Here is a 24,727-nt window from a genome sequence, read left to right as displayed (position 1 = left end):
CACTCTTCATGAGGCGTTTTTGGATATCTTGGCCACTGCAAGTCAGTTGTCTCCCATTGCACATAAGTACTCAGGACAGCTGACTGAGCCAGCCATCAATGAACAAACGACACTACTAACAAGTTCAATACCACCCTGACCTAGCAATCTGTCCTCCTGGTACACCTGACTTAGCACCACCTGGAATGGGGATTACAGAAACTAAAGAGAAGGGGAAAGAAAGTGGCCAGAATGTTGGCATGAGGTCCCAGTAGAACCAGCCCATGGGCCTGGGCTCTGATGATCTGAAACCTGTTGGAGCCAATGGTTCTTTCCATTAGCTTCGGATGGCTTTGGATCAGCCCTTTGGAAAGGTGAGGGGCATGGTGGGATATTCCCTGAGCTGTGAAGGGTGGCTGTTGGGGAAGCCTCCATATTTAAGTCCTTTGAGGTGGTGCCACCATGAAAGGAAAATGAAACATAGGTGGCCTTAATGGCATTTTTACTGTATCCCGTACAATACTGCTGCTGCAAAGATTGCTCCCAAGGTTCACGGCAGCATCACTAGCAAAAATAAATAAAGGTCCCCACCCCTTTGTCATTAGCATCCGGCCATTTGTGGTAGTCAGTAACCAGCGGAGCTATTGCTTAGCACATTTGGCTTGATCCATTCACCAGCCCGGTTTTTCCCACAGGGGCATGTGAGCAACCTCCCACCAGAAACTGAAGGGATTATGTGCAGAACTGGATGCCAACGTATCCTTTAGGCTGAAACCTTTGATTTATGCCCAGATGTTTTTCGAAGAGCTTGGGGCCAGATTTTCAAGCGCTCAGCACCCACAAATCCAGGCCAGATTTTCAAAAGAGGTCAGCTTGTTTTGTGACCCCATTTTCAAAGGAACTCAGCACCCAAAGTGTTGAGCTCATCTGCAAATGTGGCCCCCCGTTGTGGAGACCGAGTCCTTCTGAAAAGTATAGCCAAAAGGGTGTGGGTCATTCTAGACAGCACTGGTTATAGCTCACTGTTGAGCATATCAGTAACACTCCTGGGTCAGCCAGAGGTACTTCGGAACAGAGGAAGGACTAAGCTAAACCCCCCTGTGTCATTTCAGATCCAAATGCAAACTTTGCAGTGTGCCATCTCTGCTGTTCCCTCCACTAGCTAATCATGCTGCTTTCACAGAGCATCCATGCTCTGCTGGGGGCGGGAACAAGGGAATAAGCTTTAGGAGCGCCAGGCTCATCAAGACATATTTACATGACTTTGTAGACTGCAGATGCTGTGAAGGATATGGGCCAGTCGAATTTATCTGTCTAAACACAGGCGCTCTGAGGTCAGATAGATAAATAGGGCAACATTCTCTTCTCTGATCTAATAGTAATTGGCATTTATATAGACAAGAACAAGTTCAACGTGCTTTACAACCATTAACAAATTAACCCTCGTCATGCCCTTGTGCAGTAGGTTGTTGCTATTTTACAGATGAGGAACTTGAGGCACCAAGGAGGTAAGGCCGATATTTTCAGAAGTGGCCCCTAATTTGGGTGCTTGGAGACACCTAAGGCCTGGGGCTGAGCTGCCCTCGCTGTTTGTTTGTTGCAGTGGTGGGTGGTTGAATCGTCACCTTTGAAAAGTGAGACTTGGGTTTCAGGCACCCAAAAGTGGAGGTGGTAACCCACCATTGAATGTGTGTTACAGGTCCCCTACATGCCAATCCAGAGAGGATGAGAGTTGTTACAGTCTCTAGCTATAAAGGTCTGGGCTTTCTTAGCTCATGCTTTAAACTCTGGAGGTCCCCGGTTCAACCCTGGTGTGTCAGCCAAGATGGCAGCCATCACGTAAGTTACAGAGGCCCCTTAAATGAGAGGTTATTTGAAAACATTTGGGTCGTAGGTCCAGATCCTCAAAGGCATTTAGATGCCAAACTCCCAATGATTTCAATGGGAGTTAGGTGCCTAAACACCTTTGATCTGGGCCTACCTCCTTAAGACATTCTTTATTGGTTCCTTCTGTGCTGGACACATTGCATCACTCCCATAACTTCATTTAAACACAGGCTTATGTGTCTTTTAATTTTTTATTTAATCTGTTATTGAGCAGCTCCCCAGAATGACGGCAGATGTCAAATATAAATCAGTTCTAAGGACAAAAGTTAAAGCCAGGTGCATTGCAGTTCTGGTAGGATCCCCGTGGAGGGTGCTAGATTGCAGCAGGCAGATATTTATACAGACCAGTTACTCTAACAGCCCAGTGATTGGTTTCCAGCTTTTGAAACTGGAGAGTCGAAAAGGTCAATAAATCTTGATGCAATCTGATCTCTCTCTCTCTCTCTCTCCCTCTCTCTGGTAAAATGGAAATAGTCTATTAGCATGTTGTCAATGTCACCTACAGTTCGGAAGGGATTTATTCCTCTGCACTGTGCAATATATCCCGAAGAAAGCACAGCATCATCATGCATTAACACTGGGTCCTACGGGCATCTTGTTCTCTCGTAGGAAGGAATCGGTAACAGGTTGTTATAGATAGTACGGATTTGGTTTTGTTTGCACAGCATTGCAAACGATACATCATTTGACTTTGCTTATCCAGTTACATGCTTTGGATGATGATTCTTTTCAACATCTTCCTTGTTGTGTGGCTGCCTCTTTTAAAATATTTCACAACAGAACCTAACCCTTTTTAACCAGGCAGAGTGACCTAATGGCTAGAGGACTTGAGTGCGATGCAGCAGTCTTGGGTTCTCTTCCCATCTCTGCCACAGACCTGCCGTGTAAAATTGGGTGAGACATTTTGCTTCTGTTTCCCCTCCCCTGGTCTTTGTGTCTTGTTCATTTAGACTGTGAGGCCCAAATCCTCAAATGTATTTAGGTGCCTCCCAGGGAGTTAGGCACCTTTGAGGATTTGGACCTAAGCTCTTTGAGAGAGAGACTCTCTGCCTCTTACTCTATGCCTGTGCAGTGCTTTGCACAATGGGGCAGTGATCTCAGTTCAAGCTTCCAAGTACCACTGTAATGCAAGTAATAAGGAATTCTTCTGAAGAATTGGAAGACCGTGCTATGAGGGTTTTGAGAATTAGCAAGTAAGTAAATCATTTTAAAAAATCAACCCCACGACAGCCAAAAAAAAAAATGGTAGAGTCAGTTTCTTTTGACAAGTATAATTTATTTGCAATTATTTATATGAATACTTTCCGGCATATTGGTAGATGTACCACAGTATATTTTGCAAAATTAATAGTAGTACTCTGTACTTATATCATCCTTTCCATCCAACGAGCTCAGAATGCTTTCCAAAGATGGGTTAAATATCATTATCTCTCTGTTACTCCGGGGGAAACTGAGGCACAGAGTGGTGAAGTGATTTGACTAAGGTCACGCAGCAAGTCAGTAGCAGACTCAGAAACTGAATCCAGGATTCTTGACTTCCAGCCCTGTGAACTAACCATTAGAAACACTGCCACCTTTGGGAGCTTAATGAGTTCTGACCTCATCGCTGCACTCTGCTTCCACGGTGAAGTATTGGCTTAGAAGTATGGGGGATCTACGGGTTTATTTAGGTGAGAATTGACAGGTTAGGGGATTAGCAATGTGACAATTAACACAGTTCAACTGTGCCCTTCAAGTAAAATTGTAGGAGAATGAATTTTGGGGGGCAATGGAAAAGGGTTTAGACACCAAGAGCTGGTGCAAATCAGCATAGCTCCATTGATTTCAGAGGAACTAAGCCAATTGTCACTATAGGCACTGCCAGACTGGATCAGATCTGAGGTCCATCATCTTATCCCTGACAGTGGCCAGCTTCAGGGGGAGGCTTAAGATCCTCACTGTAGACAGATGTGTGATAATCTGCCACCTACATCGTCTGTCCCGATCTCTACTAGGTAGAGATTGGCTTAAACCCTGAAGCATGGATCATTCGACCCCCCCTTTTTTTTTTCCAGTAGGGATCAGCTATTTCCAAGCTGTTATGCAGCAGGGGGCAATAATGCTCGATTGACATCCTGTAAACTGAGTTTGTTATAGTTTTTTTAATGAGACAAGCTTACATTCTTCAGTGAATTAATCTAAACTTCCCATGGACACTAGGAAAAAATAGTTCTCAGCCTTGTGATCCTATTAGAAGACATTATAGGGGGACCGGCAAGCACTCCGTTTATTTTCCCATAGACAGCTCATCGCTAGCACAGTAATCTGCTCATTTCTCAAATGTTCTTCCCATTCCTCGGGCCAGTATTTTAGAATAAAATGTGATACTCTCTGCAAAGTTCCCAGGCATTCTTGTTATCTGTCTAAGATGTGGTTTCTTCTAGGGGCGAGATCAAGCATGTCAGAACACACACCCCATTTAAAGAGAACACTCAGTGACTTCATACTAACTCCTGGCCTGGGGGGGACTTGCTCAAGAGAGCCAGTGTGTGCCTATGGTTAGGGTGGTGATATAGGAAGCAGAAAAACATAGGTTCAATTCCCCTAGTGTTGTGAGTTACTGCCCCTTTGTGCCTCTCTCTTCCTTTACGTGTCTTGCCCATTAAGACTGAAAGCTATTTGGAGCAGAGACTGTCTCGCACTAATTCTGTGATAAGAGTCAGGAGCCCAAATTTCAAGGGAATTTGGGGATTCGACCTCATTAGGATCTTTTGAAAACTCCAGCATACATATCTGTACAGAGCCTGATGCAATGCGGGTGAGATCTCAACTGGGACCCATAGATTCCACTGTAATACAAATAAATAATATCCTTGCAATATCCCCATGCAGCGAAGTAACATTATTTCTCCTTGGGGTTCTTTCTAACAGGCAACTCAGCATTTGTACTAAGATACCTATGGTGTATGATGACAATACAATGCAGCCACCTTAGTTGAAATTTTCAAAGACACAGTTGCCTCGTTCCTTAGATTTACATGATTATAACCCTTTGGAGGGAATCAGCAAAATGCCCAGATCATACAATATATCATCCTTATGCATAGTCTGAATATTTAATTAATGTAAGTCACTTCCATCATTTGCAGGAGTATGCAGCAGGCCACTGCAGGAAAGTTTCTGATGGGAGAAAATCCTATTTTTAGGGGGTGGAGATTTTTCTCTTTTAGCATTCAAATGCATAGAAAATGACAAGTCTGTCCAAAATTTATTTGCTTTTCTTTGTTTTCCACACAGAACCGATGCCAAAATAAATCCTCAATACTATACATATTTTTTCTTAATTGGTGCTGATATTTACAAAATTTATGATACTCTATGAAGAATAAATTATGTACATCCAGGATAAACCAGACAGCAAATGTTCATTCAGAATATGTATTTACACAGATATGTATATCTATATACAAATGTCCCACCTTATTGACTTCGGATTTCTCAGCTAACAGTGTCCAGTCACCGCTGAGAACGCCAGCCAGTCGTCAATAAGAATGATACTGTCTATACACACTGTGCAATTCAGATACAGCTGGTGTCTAAAATGTTGTCTAGCAAACACATGGTTAAATGAGTTGGAATTCCCATGAGCCCTCCTTCCACAGTTTATAGGCCTCTCTCCATTATTGGTCCCATTTCTCCAGTAACCATGGAGACAAAAGGTTCAGTTCCAGCATCATTATTACATGGTCTTTCTTGGATTTCCTCTTCGTATTGATTCTCTCAAATTAGGCAACACATGCTTATTTGAGCCAATACCTATCTTTTTTTTTTAGCTTCTAGCAATGATTAGTAATATGACATTGTAAGACATTTGCAAAGTCTCAGGCAATGGGAAGCAGGTGTAATTGCAGTTCTTACACTTGGTAAAAAAACAAACAAACATACAAATCTTGAAAGAATATGCAGTTCCCATATATATTTATACACACAGAGACCCTGGAAAGAAACCGTTGTCACATTGCAACATTCAACATCCTGTAGAAGCCAAAACATACCCAGGAAGAGAAACATGAACTAAGGAATTTATCTGCTGCCACCTTTACATGGGCTGTGGACCAGATGCTCAACTGATGTAAATTGGTGTAACTCCAATGGCCCCAATTTGCATTAGCTCAGGTTCTGACCCAAAGTCCTAAGATGTGATCCTGCCAAGATCTCAGCACCTGCAGCTACCCTTTCTAGCAATAGGAATTGAGGGTGTCCAGCCAGCATCACGCAGGGCTGAATGCCAAGATCGTGACTGCAGCTGGAAGATTTTAGAAATGGTCTGATGCAGAGAGAGAGCTGGCAGGCGATTATAGTGGTAGAATGTGGCCATTGTGCTGAACTTCACAAAGGACCCTGAGCAGGGCATGGGAGGGGAGCAGCATTTCAGCTTAAGACCAAAAGGAGTGTAAGGTTTGCTCCCAAGAATTGGTATAAAAAAGAATTGAGAGCTAGGTGTTCCCATTAGGGGATTGTCAGCTGTCTGGGGCAGGAACTGTGTCTGTGATATTTGCTTAGACAGTGCCTAGTGGAATGGGGCCCTGATCCCTGCTTGGGGTCCCTAGACACTACCACAGCAGAAATGAATAGCCGCAACAACAACCACTTGCAAAAGGGAGGAGAGGAGCTCTGACAACAGGAAGAGTTCTTGGCTCTGGGGAAGAGATTAGCGTGCACAACAAGGTGTGTGAGAAACGAGCCGTCTCTCGCTCATGCAGAGCCTTAAGATCCATGGTGAATACTAGGCCTAAACTTAGGGATCTGTGCCAGCCACTCTTCATTGCTCTTGGCCTCTTTCCCCACTGGCAGCATGGCCAATTGGTCCTCTACTGAGCACAGACACTGAACACACCCCGTTGAGGGGATGGAGGACAAGGGGAGGTAATTAACTCTGCTCTGAGCAGCAGTAGGAACTGGAGTGATGGTCAGTGGGAAATTCACAGGATCCCGAGGAGAATGCACTCCATAGAGTTACTCCTCCCCAGCTCCAAATATGTGGGGTCCATGCCGTAGTCCACATTCTTAGGTACATGCATCCACCCCTGAGTTCTGCTCCATCTCTCCCTGATGTGAGGGGTCAGGGGAAGGAAGCATGGGGGTCCTTCTTCATGGGGCTGTGGGACCTATAAGACATTCAAACCTTCCAGGGTTGAAATTCATAATTGTAGGAAATCACATGCCCTGCATCTGATAAATCCTGTAACCCACAGTCATATCTACCTATGGATACTTTCCCCTAGCAGCTATAATAATTTGATTCAGCTGATGCATCTTGCATCACAAAAAAATCCCTCAGATCATTGCTTTGGCTTCATCTGCATAGTAACATAGATACTAGCGATGGGCCCAAGCCATGGGTTGGCGATCTCGCAAAGTTTCAGGGGGATTGGGGGATTTCTTCCCTCCACTAGAGAGAGAGAAGGAACAGCTGTAAAGCTGAACTCCAAATGTCCTCATTAGTCAAGAGGGAAAGGTGTCTGATTCAACCCATTTCAAATTTGGATCTAGATCTGTTTCTCAGTTTGGACCCACCTCTAACTGTATTGCGAACTCCAGAAAGTCTAGGAGATTTTGGCAGTAATTTCAGTGGCTGACCTAGGAACCACCTGGTCGCAAAGCAAGACCCTTCCTGAAATACTTCCTCCTCTGTCTTCTTCTCTCCTTCTGTGTATTTATGTACAAATATGCTTATATTTATACACCCACAGGCTACACTCTCATAACACCATTCTTAGGATCTTTTTCTTGATATAGCATAGAGTTTGAGTAGGCTTTGGAAAAAGACATAAAACTAGGTGCAGAGATAAGTATTTCTGATAAAGCCTGTACTCACAGTACTATTTACATAGATATTTCTTTCCTATCAGCTATGATTTGATGGAAATTCACCAGTTCCTCAGCCTAATGTGATTGCCCTTTGAGCAAATGCTATTTTTTTAAGGCATTAAAGAGAGAGAGATTTTATATGTTGACTAGCAATCTGCGCATCAGGGTTAGGTGTTAGAAAGTGACCTGTGTTCTAATCCCGGCTCTGACGCTGCCTCTCTCTGTGGCCTTGGACAAATCATGAGGGTCCTAAGTGCCACAGTTAGGGGTGCCTGATGTGAGATGCCGTGGCCTGATTTCCATTTCCTGTGGACATCAAAGAGAGTTCTCGATGCTTGGTAGCTCTGAAAATCAGGCCTGAAGTCTCTCGAACTAAGATCAGATGCCACTTTTGAACACGTCTTCCAGGTCACAAAAGAGAGTCAGAAACAAAGCTAGGAACAGTACCTAGATCCCTGAGCTCTAGGCTCAAGCCTCACTGAAGTCAATAGGAGTGTAATCTCTTTATGTCGGGGCTACATTTGGCCCCTTCTGTTTGCCATAGCCCCCTGGTCATGAGGACACTGTTCCCAGTGAGCCCGCTGCGAACTCTTAAAGCTCCCAGAGCAGGTTGCCTCAGGCATTCTTGTATGTCCTTGACATCGGGCATGTTTTCAAATTCTGCGCCATTGCCAAGGCAGTCTACCCAGAGCAAGTCATTAGCCACATCTATTCCTTCCTGCCTTCAGGTGCATTGAGCCAGGTGGTAATAATTTTAGTCTGGCTCAAGGCAATGGAAGGGATTAAGCCATCACTCCTGGCTTCAGTGAGCATTATTTTAAAGTTCACCAAACTCCTGGGAAACTCAGAATATTTGGGGGAAGGGCATTGATTAGAGCTTGTTAACTGAAGGTTTGGGCAGATCTGTATTTTATCTCAAGTGGTTCGTCCGTCCAGAGAGAAAGACAGACAATGATAGCCGTGGCTAAGTGTAAGAACAGTGCTGTACTCTCTGTTGTGATATCCCTTACGCAAAATACGCCAGCACACTACAGCAACGGCCCAAAACACTGGAGGTAAACCAACCACTGGACCAGTTCCTGGTGTTCCCTACTCACCTAGGATGATATTTACCCCTGGGCAAAGGATCAGCATGAGACCTCTAACCCACCTAAGCCCTTAAGATAAGGTGCTGTACAGGCCTTGTAATGGTCTTCTACATGAGGGGAGAAGGTCACCCAATGCGCTTATAAAAATCATTAAGGACCAAAAGAGCAGTCCAGAAGGAGGCAGGGTAGTCCAGTGGCTTGGGCACTTGCTGGTATTCAAGAGATCTGGGTTCATGTCCAAGTTCTACCACAGATTGACTGGGTGAGTCATTTAGGGTACAATTTTTAAAAGTGGCTAAGTGATTCAGGACCCTAAGTCTTATTGAAAGCCAATGGGATTGAGGCACTTTTAAAAATTTTACCCAAAGTTTTATTGAAAGTTAGAGTCTTGGGCACTTTTGTTTTACCCACAGTCTCTCTGTGTGTCAGTTCCTCCACCACAGATGTCCTGTGTGGCTTTGGGCAAGTCACTGAGGCCCAGATCTGCAAAGGTATTTAGGCACCTAAAAGGTATGTCTAAACTGCACAGCAAACCCAGGTTCTGACTCAGGTTTGAGCTCAAACCCCCCTTCGGTCTTCACGCAAATCAGTCTGACTCTGGTCACCAAGCACTCAGAACCCAGGTCCTAGGACCCTGCTGGGGGCAGGGGGGCAGGGGAGGGTCAGAGCTTGAGTCTTGCTGTGCCTCAGGTCCAAGCCCTGTCATTTTGTAGTGTGGATGCAGCACAAGCCACAGACTTGAGTCAGAAGGCCTGCGTAGTGCAGTATAGATGAGTCAGCATGGCTGTGAGACCCTAGTTCAGCAATTATAAACCCAGGTTTACAGTGCAGTGGGGACACTCAAGCACAGGCTTGGAAACACCAAGTCCACAAGCCTGGGTCCCATAGACCTGGTTTACAATGGAGTATAGACGTACCCAAAGATACAGATGTCAATGGGAGTTAGGTGCCTAGGCACTTTTGAAAATCCCCCCAGATGGCGAGATCTCTAGGTGCCGAAATACCTTTAAAATCTGGCCCTTAGTCTCACTCTGCCTCAGTTTCCCATCTGTACAATGGGATTAATACACTGTCCTACCTCACAGGGGTGCTGTAAGGGTAAATACATTAAAGTCTATGAGGTACTCAGATTCTACAGTGGTGGGGACAGACCGATTTAGGCTGGCTGGCCTCACTGGGAATTTGTACTGAGAAGCAAGTGGCGCTGGTTTAGGACCATCGCTGTGGAATGTGATGGGATTATTCTTTTAATAAGATTTATTGCTTTAGATAGTTTTATATTTTTAGAGGTAAAAATGATTGTGTTTAAATGAACAAGACAAAAAATGCATTTCTGTTGTTCATTACTTGCACCCGTGAAGCCAGAGAATTGAGATCCCTTATTAAAAAAATACCCCCGAATCGATCGTGTTGCGCCAGGCACTGGCCACTGAAGGGCAGTGGAGCTGAAAGCGCTTTGCACCTTGCAGGAGTTAGGCCCTTTTGCCCTAACTGAAGAAAGTTCTGTAGTACCAATCCTATTGGGCCTGAGTCAATCTTCTCTTCCTTGCACGGGTGTAAATCAGTAGTTACTTCATTTGGACCAGTGGCATGACACTGGTGTAAGAGAGAGGAGAATCGGGACCATAGCAAGATTTGGGAACCATTGCTGAAGGCTATGGTAGTACCAGTATTTTATCAAGGATATTAGAAATAATCCCTTCTCTCATGACAGCTTATGAAAACGATGATAGGTAGAAATCTATTTGCCTGATCCAAAGTGCACTGAAGTCAATGGGAGTCTAAGGCCCCGATTCAGCGTACCACTTAGCGTGTGCTTAAGTTTAAGCACGTCCTTAAAGGCTTTCCTAGCCCGAGGCCTAAAAACAGTAAATAATTGCTGGTTTCAGAGTTCTACTGACCAGCTAGCTAGCGGCTGAGATCTGCGCTACAGATCTTGCAGCTGGGCATTCTCTGATGCCTTGGCACATGTACGAAAAGAAGATTGCCTCTGTTGGATGGTTTATCAAACAATGGTGAATTTCCTTTCTCTCCTGCCACAGTTCAGATTGTCAGCTACACTTCTGGACATGGAAACTATGGGAACATGGGAAGTAAATAAGCATGTGCATGGGGCAGGGAACAGGTCAATATAATCCACTTGAAACATTCGTGGGAGCAATGGGAGGCTCCCAGCTATTCTGGAATAAAACTGGGATTGTAAAGGGAAGGGGGCAAGCCCTGAGTTCTTTATTCAGGCAGAACTTCCATTGCAATCAATGGAGTCGGGGGAAGTTGCGGACTTGAAGACTGAGTCAATACAGAAGAAGTGCTCCAGGTTCTGAGGAATCGCTGGACCAGTCTTTAAATCCAGCCCCACCTTCACCCCTGCGCAAAGCAGGTGCACCACATTTGGCCTGTGGATCTGAATTGTTGAGCAGTCCTTTTGCGGACTCTCTGCACAGAGGCGAGTTTCCCATGCTCTGGGGAAAGTCCCATTGATTTCAAGGGAAGCTTCATCCTGGGAGGGGATGGCAAGGTGCAGCTCAAAGCGAAGTTCTGCTTTAGGCCGAGAGGGCCGCATGCCCTCTGTGAGCCAAAACACAGCACAGGCCAGCTGACGTTGCAGCAAAGTTAGGGCCCGGGTGCATTTTCAAAAGGTGTGCTAGAAGGTGGCGCTTGAGAATAATGGGAAACTCTTGCCCCACTGATTGAAAGCAAGGGACCATCTGGGAAGCAGGCTGGATCCCACCTTCAATGACACCCATGTAATCTCATTGACTTCAGTGCGTGCCAGCGAGGGCAGAGCTCGGACCATTCTGCCCAAGAGCTGCAGGCTGTTTGGGATATTGTTTCGGAGCAGAGGTCAGCCTCAGGGCAATAGTTTTCCACTACTAACCTGAACTCCTATATCCTGTATTACACCTAGTCATACCCAAGCCAGCTCCTCTGCTGGTGTTGCTTAGCACTGTCACTCCATTGAAGCTCGTTTACACCAGCAGAGGATCTGGCCCATAAATTGCCTTGTGCCAGTATTATATTGCATAAGCTCAGCGAACATTTGAATGGATATCACATATATATTACATACATCAAGCCCAATCCTCTGCTGGCGTCAATTGCTGTGGTTCTGATAAAGCCAATTCACAGCAGCTGAGGATCTGTCCCTACCTTTCTATATACAACATGATAATATATAATGAAGCTGATGGTGGCAGAATAGTAGAGTCAGGAGGTCTTTAACGTACAATGCCACCTGTCCTTTGTACCATCTCTGGTCAGCCGTGGAATTCTGCTTGTGACACCAAGATTAATTACTAGTTCCTCCCCACGTGATGAGCATGGATGCTTAACTTTCAGCTCACCTTCCTTCACATGCACAATTCTTTGCTCCGTTTCAGTGAATACCAGGAAGCACACAGAAAGCTTTGCCTTGCGTCTCAAATTTAGTCGGCCCCTGCCTTGCCGTAATCCAGCCTTGTTTTTCTTTTCACTTCCATGAATCTCCTTCAAGTAATCGGAGAATCTATAAACACTATAAACATGAATACTGTATAGTCTACTGAGAAAAAATATCTTTGTATGTGTATTCAATATTAAGATTCATGCAACACATATCCATGCAGCAGTACTGTATTACTGATTAAATTTCACTGCAGTATAAATATATTATAGGCCACAGCATAGTTTGCTCCAATATGCTAAAAAAGGATGCTTTTTAAACTCATCTTGAATGTGTCAGTGGATGTGTCTTTGGTGACCCTGGAGATAGTGAAGATGGAAGGTGTCATCGGAAAAAAAAAACCAAATAAAAAGCGGGCTCTTGATTTGTTTATGTCCCTTCCTATCACCGGCATAGAAAATTTGAGACTTAATAAATAGTGTTCTGTCATGCTAATTGTCTCTCCCCTAGGTCTCACACTGACATACTGCAGTGGATGAAACCATTGCAGCATGCAGCGTTTTCAGTTATGAAACACAAGCCTGCATGATGTATTCTTGCTTGGCATTTCCGAGGCAGAAATCTGAGCCATAAAGTAATTTGGACGCCGGGATGTATGTTCCTTTAATTAAACTATGCATTACCTTTCCATTATGAATCCATACGCTTGGAAGCTAGATGTGTGCTATTTCCTTGGGATATATTTTGTATGTGTCGAGTGCAGTGAAACACTTTTTCTGCTTGACATTTGTGGGGACTGTCGTTTACATGAGGTTTCTTGAATGACTTTTTTGTTCAATATCCCTGGGACTGCAAGAGATATAATTTTGTTTTGAATGCCTACATGCTCCATGTCTTTGGAAACCCATACACCTGTGATGTAAAAAAACAATTTTTGCATGAAAGCTTATTCGGTGTCTAAATAAGTTTAGAAAGTCACTTACACAACTATTGCTTCCCATGCAGAACCAAATGCACGCTGCAGAACATACGGTATTAACTACAATGCAGGGTATTATGCAATAGCTGTAAGTGTTCCACTTCAGCTTTAAATATGGTGACAGGTTTTAAGGACTACACATCAGTTAGCATTTTGGTGATATTAACGTAGTTTGTGTTAGCCAGGGTGCAATTGGCTGTCTTCAGGTTCTCCTCTCTAAAGTCCTCATTACTATTGTTTACACCTTCCGGTATCTCCATATAATCAGACTTGCTGACAGTGGAGGCACTCCTGCTTTTCTTTAGGTCAGGGGAAGATGGGATCTTTGGGCAGCTGGTCACTTGCAAATATTGGGCTTGCTCCTCTCCTTCCGTCTCGCGGTGGTAGAAGTAGTTGAAGTTGGACACTATGACTGGCACTGGTAAGGCAATCGTTAATACACCGGCAATGGCACATAAGGAGCCCACTATTTTCCCCCCGATGGTCGTAGGGACCATGTCTCCATAGCCAACTGTGGTCATGGAAACCACTGCCCACCAGAACGCGTCTGGGATGCTGGGAAACTGAGACTCGCTCTCATCCGCCTCTGCGAAGTAGACAGCGCTGGAGAAGAGGATGACGCCAATGAAGAGGAAAAATATCAAGAGGCCTAGTTCCCTCATGCTGGCCTTGAGGGTCTGCCCCAGGATCTGCAGCCCTTTAGAGTGCCTGGACAGTTTGAAGATCCTAAAAACCCTCACCAAGCGGATGACTCGAAGGATGGCCAGAGACATGGCCTGTTGGCCTTGCTGGCCGTCCTCTGGTTTCTCAGCCAGTTCGGTCCCTAGAGTGATGAAGTACGGGATGATAGCTACAATGTCAATAATGTTCATGATGTTGGTAAAAAACCCAGCCTTGCTGGGGCAGGCAAAAAACCTTACCAAGAACTCGAAGGAGAACCAAATGATGCAAAGTGTCTCTACTATAAAGAAAGGGTCTGTGAAAGAGGTCGACTGCTGATAGCTCATGGTACTGTTGGAGTAGGGGTGATGGCTCATCCCACCACCATGTAGGTCTTCGTTCTCATCCCGAAAAACGGGCAGTGTTTCCAGGCAAAAGCTCACGATGGAGATTAGAATCACCATGACAGAGACAATAGCTATAATCCTGGCAGGCCCTGAGCTTTCTGGATACTCAAAAAGCAGCCACACTTGTCTCTGAAACTCATTCTCCGGTAAAGGCCTTTCTTCTTCCTTAATGTATCCTTCATCCTCTCGGAACATCTCCATGGCTTCTTCCCCGAGTTCATAAAACCTGATCTCCTCCGAGAAGATGTCTAAGGGCACGTTGACAGGCCTCCTTAACCTGCCCCCCGATTGGTAGTAGTACAAAATAGCATCGAAGCTGGGTCTGTTTCGGTCAAAGAAATACTCATTCCGGAGAGGATCGAAATATCTCATTCTCTTTTTAGGGTCTCCTAGCAAGGTCTCTGGAAACTGAGCTAGCGTCTTTAGTTGCGTTTCAAACCGCAGCCCTGAGATGTTAATGACCACCCTCTCGCAGCATTCATGATCAGTTTCAGGGTTATAGGTGTCCTGAGGATGACCTGCCAAAGCTGCTGCTTCATCCGTGGGGTCTCCAGTAGCAACTGTCATATTTAGGTTTAAAAGCAATCCTTAAACTAAACTCTTCCGGATGCCCGGTGCTGGGATCAGGTTCAGGGGAAGGCTACTCTCCTGGGAAAGGACAAGTTCGTAGGTTTGGAAGTGGCTCATGAAAATGCGGAGGGATGATCGGGGGGAGAAATATTTTAGCCTGCTGAGAAAGAGAGAGACGAAATAAAGTTGTGTGTATTAGGAACCTGTGCCTGGCAGAATATATAGCATATTCCTCAGCTGATTTTAATTTGCCTTCTTGGTGCAGAGTTTGAAAACTCCAGTCCCAATATCTGGTGATGATGAAAAAGCACTTGAGGAAAACTTTCTAATGAAAACGAGGGAAACATTTGCATTGGCAAAACCAAACTTTTTTTAAAAACTACGAGAAAAAAACACTGAATTCTTTTCTATTAAAGGGACTCAACTCTGGATGCCAGTGAAAATGAATATGATATCAAATAGATTCTGCTCATGCACTTAACGGTTAGAAATCAACCATGCAATAGCAGGCAATTCAGTGTTAACCTAAAGGAGCACATTAATGTCTCCAACTTAAAGTTAAACACATTCGCAGTTCTTTTGCACTGGAAATAAAATTGCAAGCCAACATGCTTCCCTATGATAATTTTTCTCTCTCTCTTTAGGCTTTACAGACAAATGGTTTGGTTTATTTTTTTGTGGCTAGTTAATTTGCAAACACCTGTGCTAGCTGACAGTTTGACTACTGCATTTCCCATCCTCAAGATTTTTTCTGTGGCTCCTCTCCCCTCCTTCTTTGCAAACGACCTCTGCGTACAGAAAACAAATCGCATTACCTGGAGAAGCAAATCTCAGTGTCTCTTAGTGACACAGATTAATTGACTCTGGGGAAATCCTAGAGAGAAATACAGGCTTCCAAGATCCCCATAAGTTCCTCTCTTCAAAGTTCAAAATAATGGTGAGTCATCGTAGGAAGGGTGGCGGGGAGGGTTAGCTCTCCAGAATGTGCAGGTTAGGTCTGGTAATGGGGTGGGATTGGACAGGCAAAGGAGGAAAAGCCTCTTGATGGCCGTTGCAGCTCTTTACTTCAGGGCAGATGAGTGTCTGTCTGAAGCTTTCTCTATGATGGTGGAAAGATGCTAAGCTCAGCAAAAAACCTGATGTCCCCAGTGTCCTCAGGAGGTGTGGCGTTGCCTGGAAAAAACAGCAGTACGGTAAAGAGCTGGTGGGTGCTTTAAAGCGGCATCTGCAAAAGACCCAGTTCCTAGAGGCAGCCCTCTTCCTCCTGCACACTGTTTTATAATTCCTCACTGCCCCGTATGGCAACAAGAGAGAGGGGCAGAGAGCACCGGTGGCCACCCGAAAACACAGAGCTGCATCTCTGTCTGTCGCACGCGCGGTGGCCCCTAGCACAAGGCGAAAGCCACCCTGCCCGTGGGAATTGGCGCTGGGGATCGCGGCTGCAGCCTGGTGCTGGGCACTGCGCAGTGTGATCTCGATCTCCTTTCTCCTCACCAAGGCAAACAGCAGACCATGCCCCCTGCCATGCTCAGCTCCTGTACCACTGCGCCAGGCTCGCGGTCATGCCGCACATCCGAGTTGCCTTGGGATGAAGCCTGCTCCCTGACTCCCATGCACTAGCGGCTTTGCAGGGGGTTCCGTTGACAGCTGGGGGGGGATGCTCAGCATCATCTCCTGAGCCTGGCTCTCCAAACAGCCCACAAAAAGCCCCAGGTGAGCTCAACTTCTGCGGCCAGAAACTGTCACTGAGACTTTCATGCCCGAGTCCCCGGCACAACATGGTGTCATCAGGTTCCCTGCATCTAACTTGGTCAAAACCAGACCATCTCAGGCAGCTGGGCCGTTTCTTCGGAGGCTGGCGTTTCTTAGTGCAGAGGAGTCCAACCAACCATTTTCCCTCCGAAAGAGAGACTCTCTAACGTCCTTTCTTCAGCTGCAGACAGCCGCCTGGCTTGCCTACTTTGAGCCAGGATTTCAGAACTAGGTAGGGGGAGTCAGGTGGAATCAAACCCTTAGCTCTCAGTCTCCGAGGCAGCGATTTCTGCCTGCTCCTGGGCAATTATGCCTCTTGTTCTGCCTCTTCATTGTCAACCTTGGAGGTTCTGCTCCAGATCCCCCTTTTGTTTGAAATCTCCCAATTTCCTTCAAATTCTCCTCACCCTTCTCCTTACGCACGAGAGGAAATAGTACAACCCTGACAAGGCTTGCAGCATTCAACGGCTTCACTTAACCCTTTTTTAACAGGCCCAAATTAGGGAAGGTTAAAATGTATCCCTTTTTTTTTCTTCTTCTTCTTCCTCTCCTTACATTCCTCCCTGCAGTGACTCTTTGGGAGAATCTGACCCTCTCAGCCACTCACGAGAATCTTTTTTTTTAAAAAGCCATGAACGGCGTATTTAGTGCTGCAAAACCGACAAGCATCTGATTGGACCCAATTTCCTCTGCAAGACAAAACAAACCAACCTTGATCATTTTTTTACATAATTATTTTTCCTCTGTCCATTCAAACAAACAAACAAACAAACAAAAACCCAACAACCAAGGTTAATTTAGCAGCAGAAATATTGTTCTAGCATGCTGATTTATATTTCACTGTCTTTCTATATCAAAACAACCACAGCTAGTGCAAACCAGGTGTTGCTATGGTGTCATCTGATCTTTGCATTTTTCAGATCCCACCTCCCCTCCCCTTTTCTCTGGACTGTTTTATGATTTCAGGCATCCCTGGACCATCTAAGGTTAGAAGCAAGCGTGGGGGAGGGGGGGAGAGCCCCATCCTTTGGCCTATTTCATGCTCATTTTGGTTTTTAGGGGTGGGTTGTTTCTTTCTCTTTTTGCAAAAAGCACCCAGGTTAGTTGCATGCACAGACCTCATTCAAAATCAAGCTCACTGCAGGCATGTGAGCCGGTCCACACATTTCAGAGTGCTTAGCGTGATTTCGGAGGACAGAGGGAAGACCGCATGCATTGAGGAAAAGGCTGTGTTTGCTTAACCCTTTTCACTCGAAATATAAAGCATCCGTTCTCACAGTTTGTGGTAAACCTCTGGTTAACAGCGTTGGGCGGGGGGGGGAGGCAACGACTTACAATTGGTTCTGCAGTCAGGCATGCAGCGCATACATAAGGAGCTGTCTGCACTAGGGTACCACTCCTTACCTGGGAAAGGTAACTTAAAGGGGACACTGCTGGAGGGGTGGGGGGCAGGAAATAGATGGCAAAAACTGCTTCTGACAATGAACCACCTAACACAGAAAAGCTTCAACGTTAATATTCATATGATTAACATCAGATTTTTTTTCCTGCTCTCCAAAGTGGAGACCCATGTTTCATCCACTGGGAAATAATAAAACCCTTTGCTTTATGATGTTACTGAAACCTATAACTCAGCTCCTTGGCCATATAACAGTCTGCATCTGCCCGATTAAGATTTGAAGGGTGAAGAATAACCAGCTACCCCTAACTTCAGGAAGGGAAACGTGTTAGGGTGATCAAAATCAGGAGGAAATATAGGGCCAGATTCTGCCATCCTTCATTGTGACTAGCACCGGGGTGAAGGGCAGCGTGTCTAATGGTTAGAACACTGTCCTAGGAGACCTGAGTCCTAGTCCCAGCGCTGGGAGTGATTTGCTGAACAGGGTTGATGAGAGTAGGGAAAGCCACATGAAAGATAAGGGGCCAGGCTTTATTTTAAGGGACATTTTAGGGAAACACCACTTCCCTGAGCAGATCCTGGGTTTTTTCTCTCAATTGTACATTTCTACTGCCCTCAGATATACCATGCAATGATTATAAGCTTCAATGTAATGTTTCAAATGGTACTAATGATCAATGTTAAAACAAGTCAATACATCATCAAAGAAGGGATGGGTGATCACTCTAAGTGATAAATCAATGAAATAAAGGACAGTCCCCTACAATAAGAGATGGGTGGTCCCCCTACATGAGAGTGGGGGGAAATGGGGACAATTGTACTGGGGACCCGAGCTCAGGGGGGCCCCTCAGAACGTCTGTGTAATAAAGGGAAATGGGAAGGAGTGGGGTCCCACAAACATGATGTACCGGGGCCCCACATTTCTCTCAATGCCCTGGCTGTGATGCCTTAGGAAAATCACTTCACATCTGTCTAGTCTATTTAGACTGCAAGGTCTGGAGGGGAAGAACTAACCCTTCCTGTGCATTGGTGAATTGCCACTATGGGACCCTGAACTTGGGACCTCTCTTGTAGTTCTACTAATAGAACTACTAATCATTCTACCATAGAGCCTCGGAGCCCTTGACCTAGACCTAGACCCCACTGGGCTAGGCGCTGTACAAACACAGAATAAACAGACGGTCCCTGCCACAAAGAGCTCACAAGCTACGCAGAAGACAAAAGCCAACAGGTGAATACAACATGCAGAAGAAAATAAGGCCACAGCATTGGTCAGCATGCTCGTCACTGGCTTAACCGCTGCTGAGTTTTGTGTAAGCATCACAGCAAAAGAGAGTTTTAAGGAGGGCAATGAAGTGGTTTTGCGGATGTTTATGGGACGGGCCGCCCAAGCGTGAGAGGCAGCAGGGGAGAAAACATGAAGGGGTTTGTTTGAAAATTGAACAAGTGGACAATGGAAGCTGGTATCATCGGCTGATCAGAGCTGGGAGCTGACATGTGGGTAGTGAATGAGAGATGACAGGTTGGGTGGGGATGGGCCTTGAAGGGTCTTGAAAATGAAGACAAGCAGGTGATGTGCGGCGATCTGAGATCCTTGTACTGAATAACACCTCAGTGCTGAGGAAGGCAGTAGGGCTCATCCTAGTGCAGAACATCATTCGTCACAAGCGACAGGATCAAACTTGGAGCCTGTGCGAAGATTCCAGGACAAATGTGCCACCTGTCAGGAGCGAGGGCGCCCGAATCGATCTCGAAGAAAATAAGTGTCAGAGAACCGCAAAAAAGAAAAGGCATCCCAAGCGAACCTTGAACGCCACTGAGGAGAGTATAATATTAAATATTATTAAAGCATGCCAGGCTAATAAGCACATTAAGAGCCGTCAACCCTTGTCCCCTCCAGCACTCTACGGCACGAGGGAAATGGAGAACATGGTCTCAGGGATCCCATATGCAATTATTGTCCCAGCGAGGAGCAGGGCTGACCAATGACAGAATATTTCTAAAGCATCTTATATGTGAAGATGTGCTATACAGCAGTGCTATCTGGGCAAGGTTGTTCTCCAGCGTAAGAAGTCGGTTGGAGTGGTGGACTTTAACGGGCTTTGACTCAGGCCCTAAATGCGAGTTGAGGAGAGGCTTTGGCCCAAGGGAGGTTAGACGCTTGGCAGGCTTCCCTGCAAAGGGGAAATAAATCAGGAGCTCCTATGTCAGCCCTAACATTCAACAGCACCCAGTAAAAAGCGCCAGGGCTTGAGCAGAGAATGGGCGTGTTCGGTGAGACATGGGCTTAAATGGAATCCATGTCACACCAAGGGGGCGCTATACTCGCCATCCCCCTCGACCACCCTCCTACTGTTAAGCAAGAGAAACTTGGTGACTGTGCCCTGCCTCTCTCATCCACCCAGGATGGGGGTTCACCTGTACTTGCCCTGTTATGTACAGCACCCTGCACCCACGCTCGGGAGGACCAAACCCTGTATATGCTAATTATTGCTATTTATATTTCTAGGGTGACCAGATAACAAGTGTAAAAAATCAGGACGGGGGTGGGAGGATAATAGATGCCTATATAAGAAAAATCCCCCCAAATTGGGACTGTCCCTATAAAATCTGGACATCTGGTCACCCTAAATATTTCATCCATGCAATCTACTTTAATAACCGCAGATGAGTGATGGGTGTCTAAAGAGAAAGAAACAAAAGAAAACAGTTTATTTGGCATTCCTATACTGCTTGCTATTGTTACATTTTTCTCTACAAACCTAGCATCTCTTTCTGCTCATGAGCTGTGCACCAGAAACATAGGCAGGCTTGTAGAAACCTCCTTTCACTGCTCTGCCCACAGCCATGCTACTTTGGGGTGGGGAAATTTTGTCAGGTTTTACAAGCTAAGAGGGGTTGGGTTTTGTCGGTTTGTGGACGGGAGAACACCATGGAAACCCCAGGCGACTGACAGAATAGTGTCATGTCTCAATGGATGGCACCAAGCCAATGACTCAGCGGGGGGCGCTGAAGGTGCCATTTCTCAGATGGGATTCAGAGGAGAGCGCCTGATTCTTTGTGGTCATTTGAGAGCCCACAGCATTTTTAAAAGCAGAAATGTATTTCACTGCTCAACTGAACCCCATCCAAATTCCACTCTGGACAATGTATTTCTGCCTTTCTAAAGTCCCCTGTGCTTACAACTGGAAACAGGATTCTTCTTCACTTCCTGTCCTAAACTGCTGCTGTACTTGTAAGAGCTTTTTTCCTTCTTTAAAATGATTTGTGAGCTCCGATACCGTCCGGGGGAGTGTGATGAAAGAGGTTCTTGATTTCATCAGAGCCGCTTTGTCCTTTTGCTGAAGACGTATCAGCAACATGGGAGATGGGCGAGCTGTGGTCTGAAAATTATCTCTAGCTGATTCTGATGGGAAAGGTAGCGCTGAGGCCAGTTGGGGAAGAGGAAAAGGGAGCAGGATTTGTAACTAACTATTAGCTCCATTTCTAAGGTTTTGCAAAACCACCCTCCTTTTTTGACTGTCTCTGTATAAAGGGCCAGAACCTCAGCTAGTGCAAATGGATGCAGATTGCAGTGAATGAGGCTATGCTGATTTACACCAGCCGAGGATCTGGCAGCAAATATTTTCCTGAACCATCAGGGCTCTTCACAGTGGCAGAATTAGCTAGGCTTTTTTGTTCTGCAAGCTAATTTACGTGCCAGATGCACTAAAGATTCCTATGTCCCTTCATGCTTCAACCACCATTCCAGGGGACATGTGTCCATGCTGATGGCGGGTTCTGCTCGATAACAATCCAGAGCAGAGGGGATCGACGCATGTTCATTTTAATTATCTGAATCAGATACCACCAGCAGAAGGTTGATTTTCTTTTTTGGTGGTTTGGGTTCTGTCATTTCTGCATTGGAGTGTTGTTTTTTTAAAACTTCTGCAAGCATGCTCCACACCTTGTCCCTCTCAGATTTTGGAGGGCACTTCAGATTCTTAAACCTTGGGTCAAGTGCTGTAGCTATCTCTAGAAATCTCACATTGGTGCCTTCTTTGCGTTTTTGTCAAATCTGCAGTGAAAGTGTTCTTGAAAGGAACATGTGCTGGATCATCATCCAAAACTGCTATCACATGAAATATATGGCAGAATGCAGGTAAAACAAAGCAGGGGACATACAAATTTCCCCCAAGGAGTTCAGTCATAAGAATAAGAGCATTAAGCGTCACTAGAAGGGAGCTTCTGACTACAGCTAGTTTGAATATTCTCGGTGCTAACACTTGCGTTTCTGTTTAGAGAAACAGGATGCCAAACTGCACCCAAATGTTGTCGCCCGCGCTGACGCTCTGTCCTCGCCTCTCAATAATGAGGAAAACAGATGCAGAGAAGCGATTGACTGAAACACTGTGGCACATCATGGGGGCCGGGCTGGCCTGTCGTTCATTTATGATCCTTAAAACTTTGATCTTATACAGCACCTGCCATCTGAGGATCCCAAGCCACTTTTGTGGGATAAGTCAGAATGATTGTGCCCATTTCACAGTTAGGAAAACTGAAGCACAGAGTGATTAAGTGACTTGCCCAAGGTTACCCAGTGGCAAAGCCAGGAAAGGAATCTAGGAGTTCTGAGTCTAACTGTCTGAGGTACTTATCTGGCCCCCCCAGCATAGTATCTGAGGTACCTCCCATTCTTTAATGTATTTACCCTCACAACCCTCTGTGAGGTAGGTAGGTGGTATTATGCCCAGTTTACAGATGGAGAACTGAGGCACAGAGAGGTTAAGTAACTTGTCCAAGGTCTTATAGGAAGCCTGTGGTAAAGCAGGAAATTGAACCAAAGTTCCCCAGATCCTAGACTTGTGCCCTAACCACTGAACCCTCCTTCTTCTCCCAGGCCTCTATTCCACTGTCTCTCCTGGCTGATCCTTTGAGTTGCTTCTTTTGCCTCTACAATAAGCCCACTTGCCACCATAATCCATCTCAAGTACATCCTATCCCGTCATCAGCAGCTTCTTATCTTCCTTTTGTTGAATTATAGCTAGAAATAAAGTTCGCCCAAGCCATGGAGTTCAAATCTGAATCTCCCCAGTGTCTGGTGGTGCCCAGATCTGGGGTTCCGGTTCTGATCCATCTCTAGTTATCAGTGCCAGCAGAGGCTTTCTTTCTCCGAGCCATGATACACCAATCCAGGGGTGAGTGTACCACTGCCCACTGGGGCCATGGGAAAATAGTAATTGTTTTCTTTGCAAAATTCAATAATATTAAATGCAGTCTCATGCCATATTTTTCAATACGGATTTTCAAATTAACATGTTATGGGGCTGTTGTTTTTTTGTTTGTTTTTAAACTTCATGTGTTCTGATGTGAGTCTTAATTTGAATCTGGACAAAAATGTTGAATACCAAGGTTGGCACTCAACAGATTGGGATCCTTGCGCTGTCCATCTGTATTTTTCATCTGAAAAAATTCCTCAACCTCTTCCTTGTTTCCAGTGAAACTGGAAGGAATTTTGCTCAGTCAAAATGAAATCAGAGAACTTCAGTTTTGCAGGAGTTTGAAATTCCTTGATTGGGAATATTTCAGACCGCCCTGCGGTTCGCTATAAAAAAGTTAATGGACCTGTTGCCTTTTAACTATCCCCTCCACTGGGCACTTAGTTAACAGTGAGGTGAGTGCATTATGAAAGCTTTACACTGATACTAATCATGGAGATAAGACTTTTCCTTTAGACCTTATTAGATTGGATCTCTGTAGCCAAATTTTTCAAAAAGTACCCACATTTCCAGAGCCCAAACGAAGACACCTTAAAGGGGCTTGATTTTTCAGAGAGTGGGTGCTCAGTACTTTCTGAAAATATGGCCCTTGAAGATGTCTCAAGTTTGACATCTAAATGCTAATGCGTCCCAAATCACTGGTCACTTTTGAAAATCATGGCCTGTGTTTATAACCTAAAGCATCATGGGTGTTGCTGGCCAGTCAGAAGACTTTGGTATATGAATGCTGCTGTGTTCCTGGGCTGTCACAGATTGCCGCCAGCTATTAGCTTGAACTAACATGAACTTCTGATACTATGAGCTTGAGGACAATCTGTGTTATGAACCTGGAGTGGAATATGAGGCACTGGCTTGAGCCGACGGTACAGTGGCCACTGCCCTCTAGTGGAATATAGAGGCCTGTTTGCGTAAATCACTCGGTGATTTTTTCTCCTAATCTCCACATACGGCTGGCTGGTTGGCTCGAGGAAGTGGGAGATATTTTCAGTTCCCTGTAGGCAGGCCATTCATCTGATTTTCAGCCAGACAGTCCTTTTTTCCTACGGTTTTGTCCCCGATCTGGGACTGAGACAAAACTAGATGTGATTTTGTGTGCATCATGGACACAGGACACCATTTGGACGTCCACACCACATGTGAAGTCATGCCAGTGGGGGCGGGGTCATGCTACTGGGGGTGGGCCCACGCCATTCCTGGAAGTACCGGAATGTCTGGTATTCTGGGGGGGTGGCGCTAGCCACCTTAACTCTGTCACCTTAACTCTGTCACTGTCCAGCCCAGGCAGCGGTGAAAGTCATTGTTTGAAGACTCCTTGGTAGCCATGGGAGTGGCCTGGCTGGATCAGCCTCAAGTTCCATCTACTCCAGTCTCCTGTCTTTGACAGCGGTCAGCTTCTGAGGAAGCCCACAGTAGGCAGATGTGGGCTAATCTGCCCCCCACCCCGATCTCATCCTGCTCCCTAACAGTTAGAGATCGGCTTAAGCCCTGATGCACGAGGCTTTACATCCCTTTGAGA

General features: G+C 45.5%; 2 protein-coding genes across 4 annotated transcripts in view; both read right to left on the bottom strand.

Moving 5' to 3' along the window:
- Positions 1 to 24,727, bottom strand: part of LOC311510979 (potassium voltage-gated channel subfamily A member 3-like) — a 102,647-nt gene that overhangs the window by 21,924 nt on the left and 55,996 nt on the right. Inside the window, exon 2 of one of the 2 annotated variants that reach the window (XM_084611154.1) lies at positions 17,213 to 17,243. The exons of the other annotated variant lie outside the window; for it this stretch is intronic. The gene's annotated coding sequence lies outside the window, so the exon portion shown is untranslated. Of the gene's footprint in view, positions 1 to 17,212; positions 17,244 to 24,727 lie in introns of those variants that run through there. 2 annotated transcript variants of the gene reach the window in all.
- On the bottom strand, positions 5,168 to 16,841 carry LOC311511168 (potassium voltage-gated channel subfamily A member 2). Of its 2 annotated transcripts, none has more exons than XM_084611565.1 (2): positions 15,618 to 16,841; positions 5,168 to 14,962 (listed from the first exon to the last, which is right to left on the bottom strand). In XM_084611565.1, exon 2 carries the CDS (start codon positions 14,797 to 14,799, stop codon positions 13,300 to 13,302), a length of 1,500 nt encoding a protein of 499 aa, XP_084467691.1. In that variant the 5' UTR covers positions 14,800 to 14,962; positions 15,618 to 16,841; the 3' UTR covers positions 5,168 to 13,299. The 2 variants fall into 2 exon arrangements, with proteins under 2 accessions (XP_084467691.1, XP_084467692.1); XM_084611566.1 differs by having other exon boundaries at positions 5,168 to 14,959.

Source organism: Lepidochelys olivacea (assembly GCF_965140295.1).
Source record: "Lepidochelys olivacea isolate rLepOli2 genome assembly, chromosome: 21".
In the NCBI taxonomy this organism is placed as follows: domain Eukaryota; kingdom Metazoa; phylum Chordata; order Testudines; family Cheloniidae; genus Lepidochelys; species Lepidochelys olivacea.
Note: the sequence above shows the minus strand (reverse complement) of the source record. Positions and strands in the feature narration are given on the sequence as shown.

Bases quoted from the DNA above. Each gene is read 5' to 3' on its own strand.
- LOC311511168 (XM_084611565.1), bottom strand. From the start codon at position 14,799: ATGACAGTTGCTACTGGAGACCCCACGGATGAAGCAGCAGCTTTGGCA.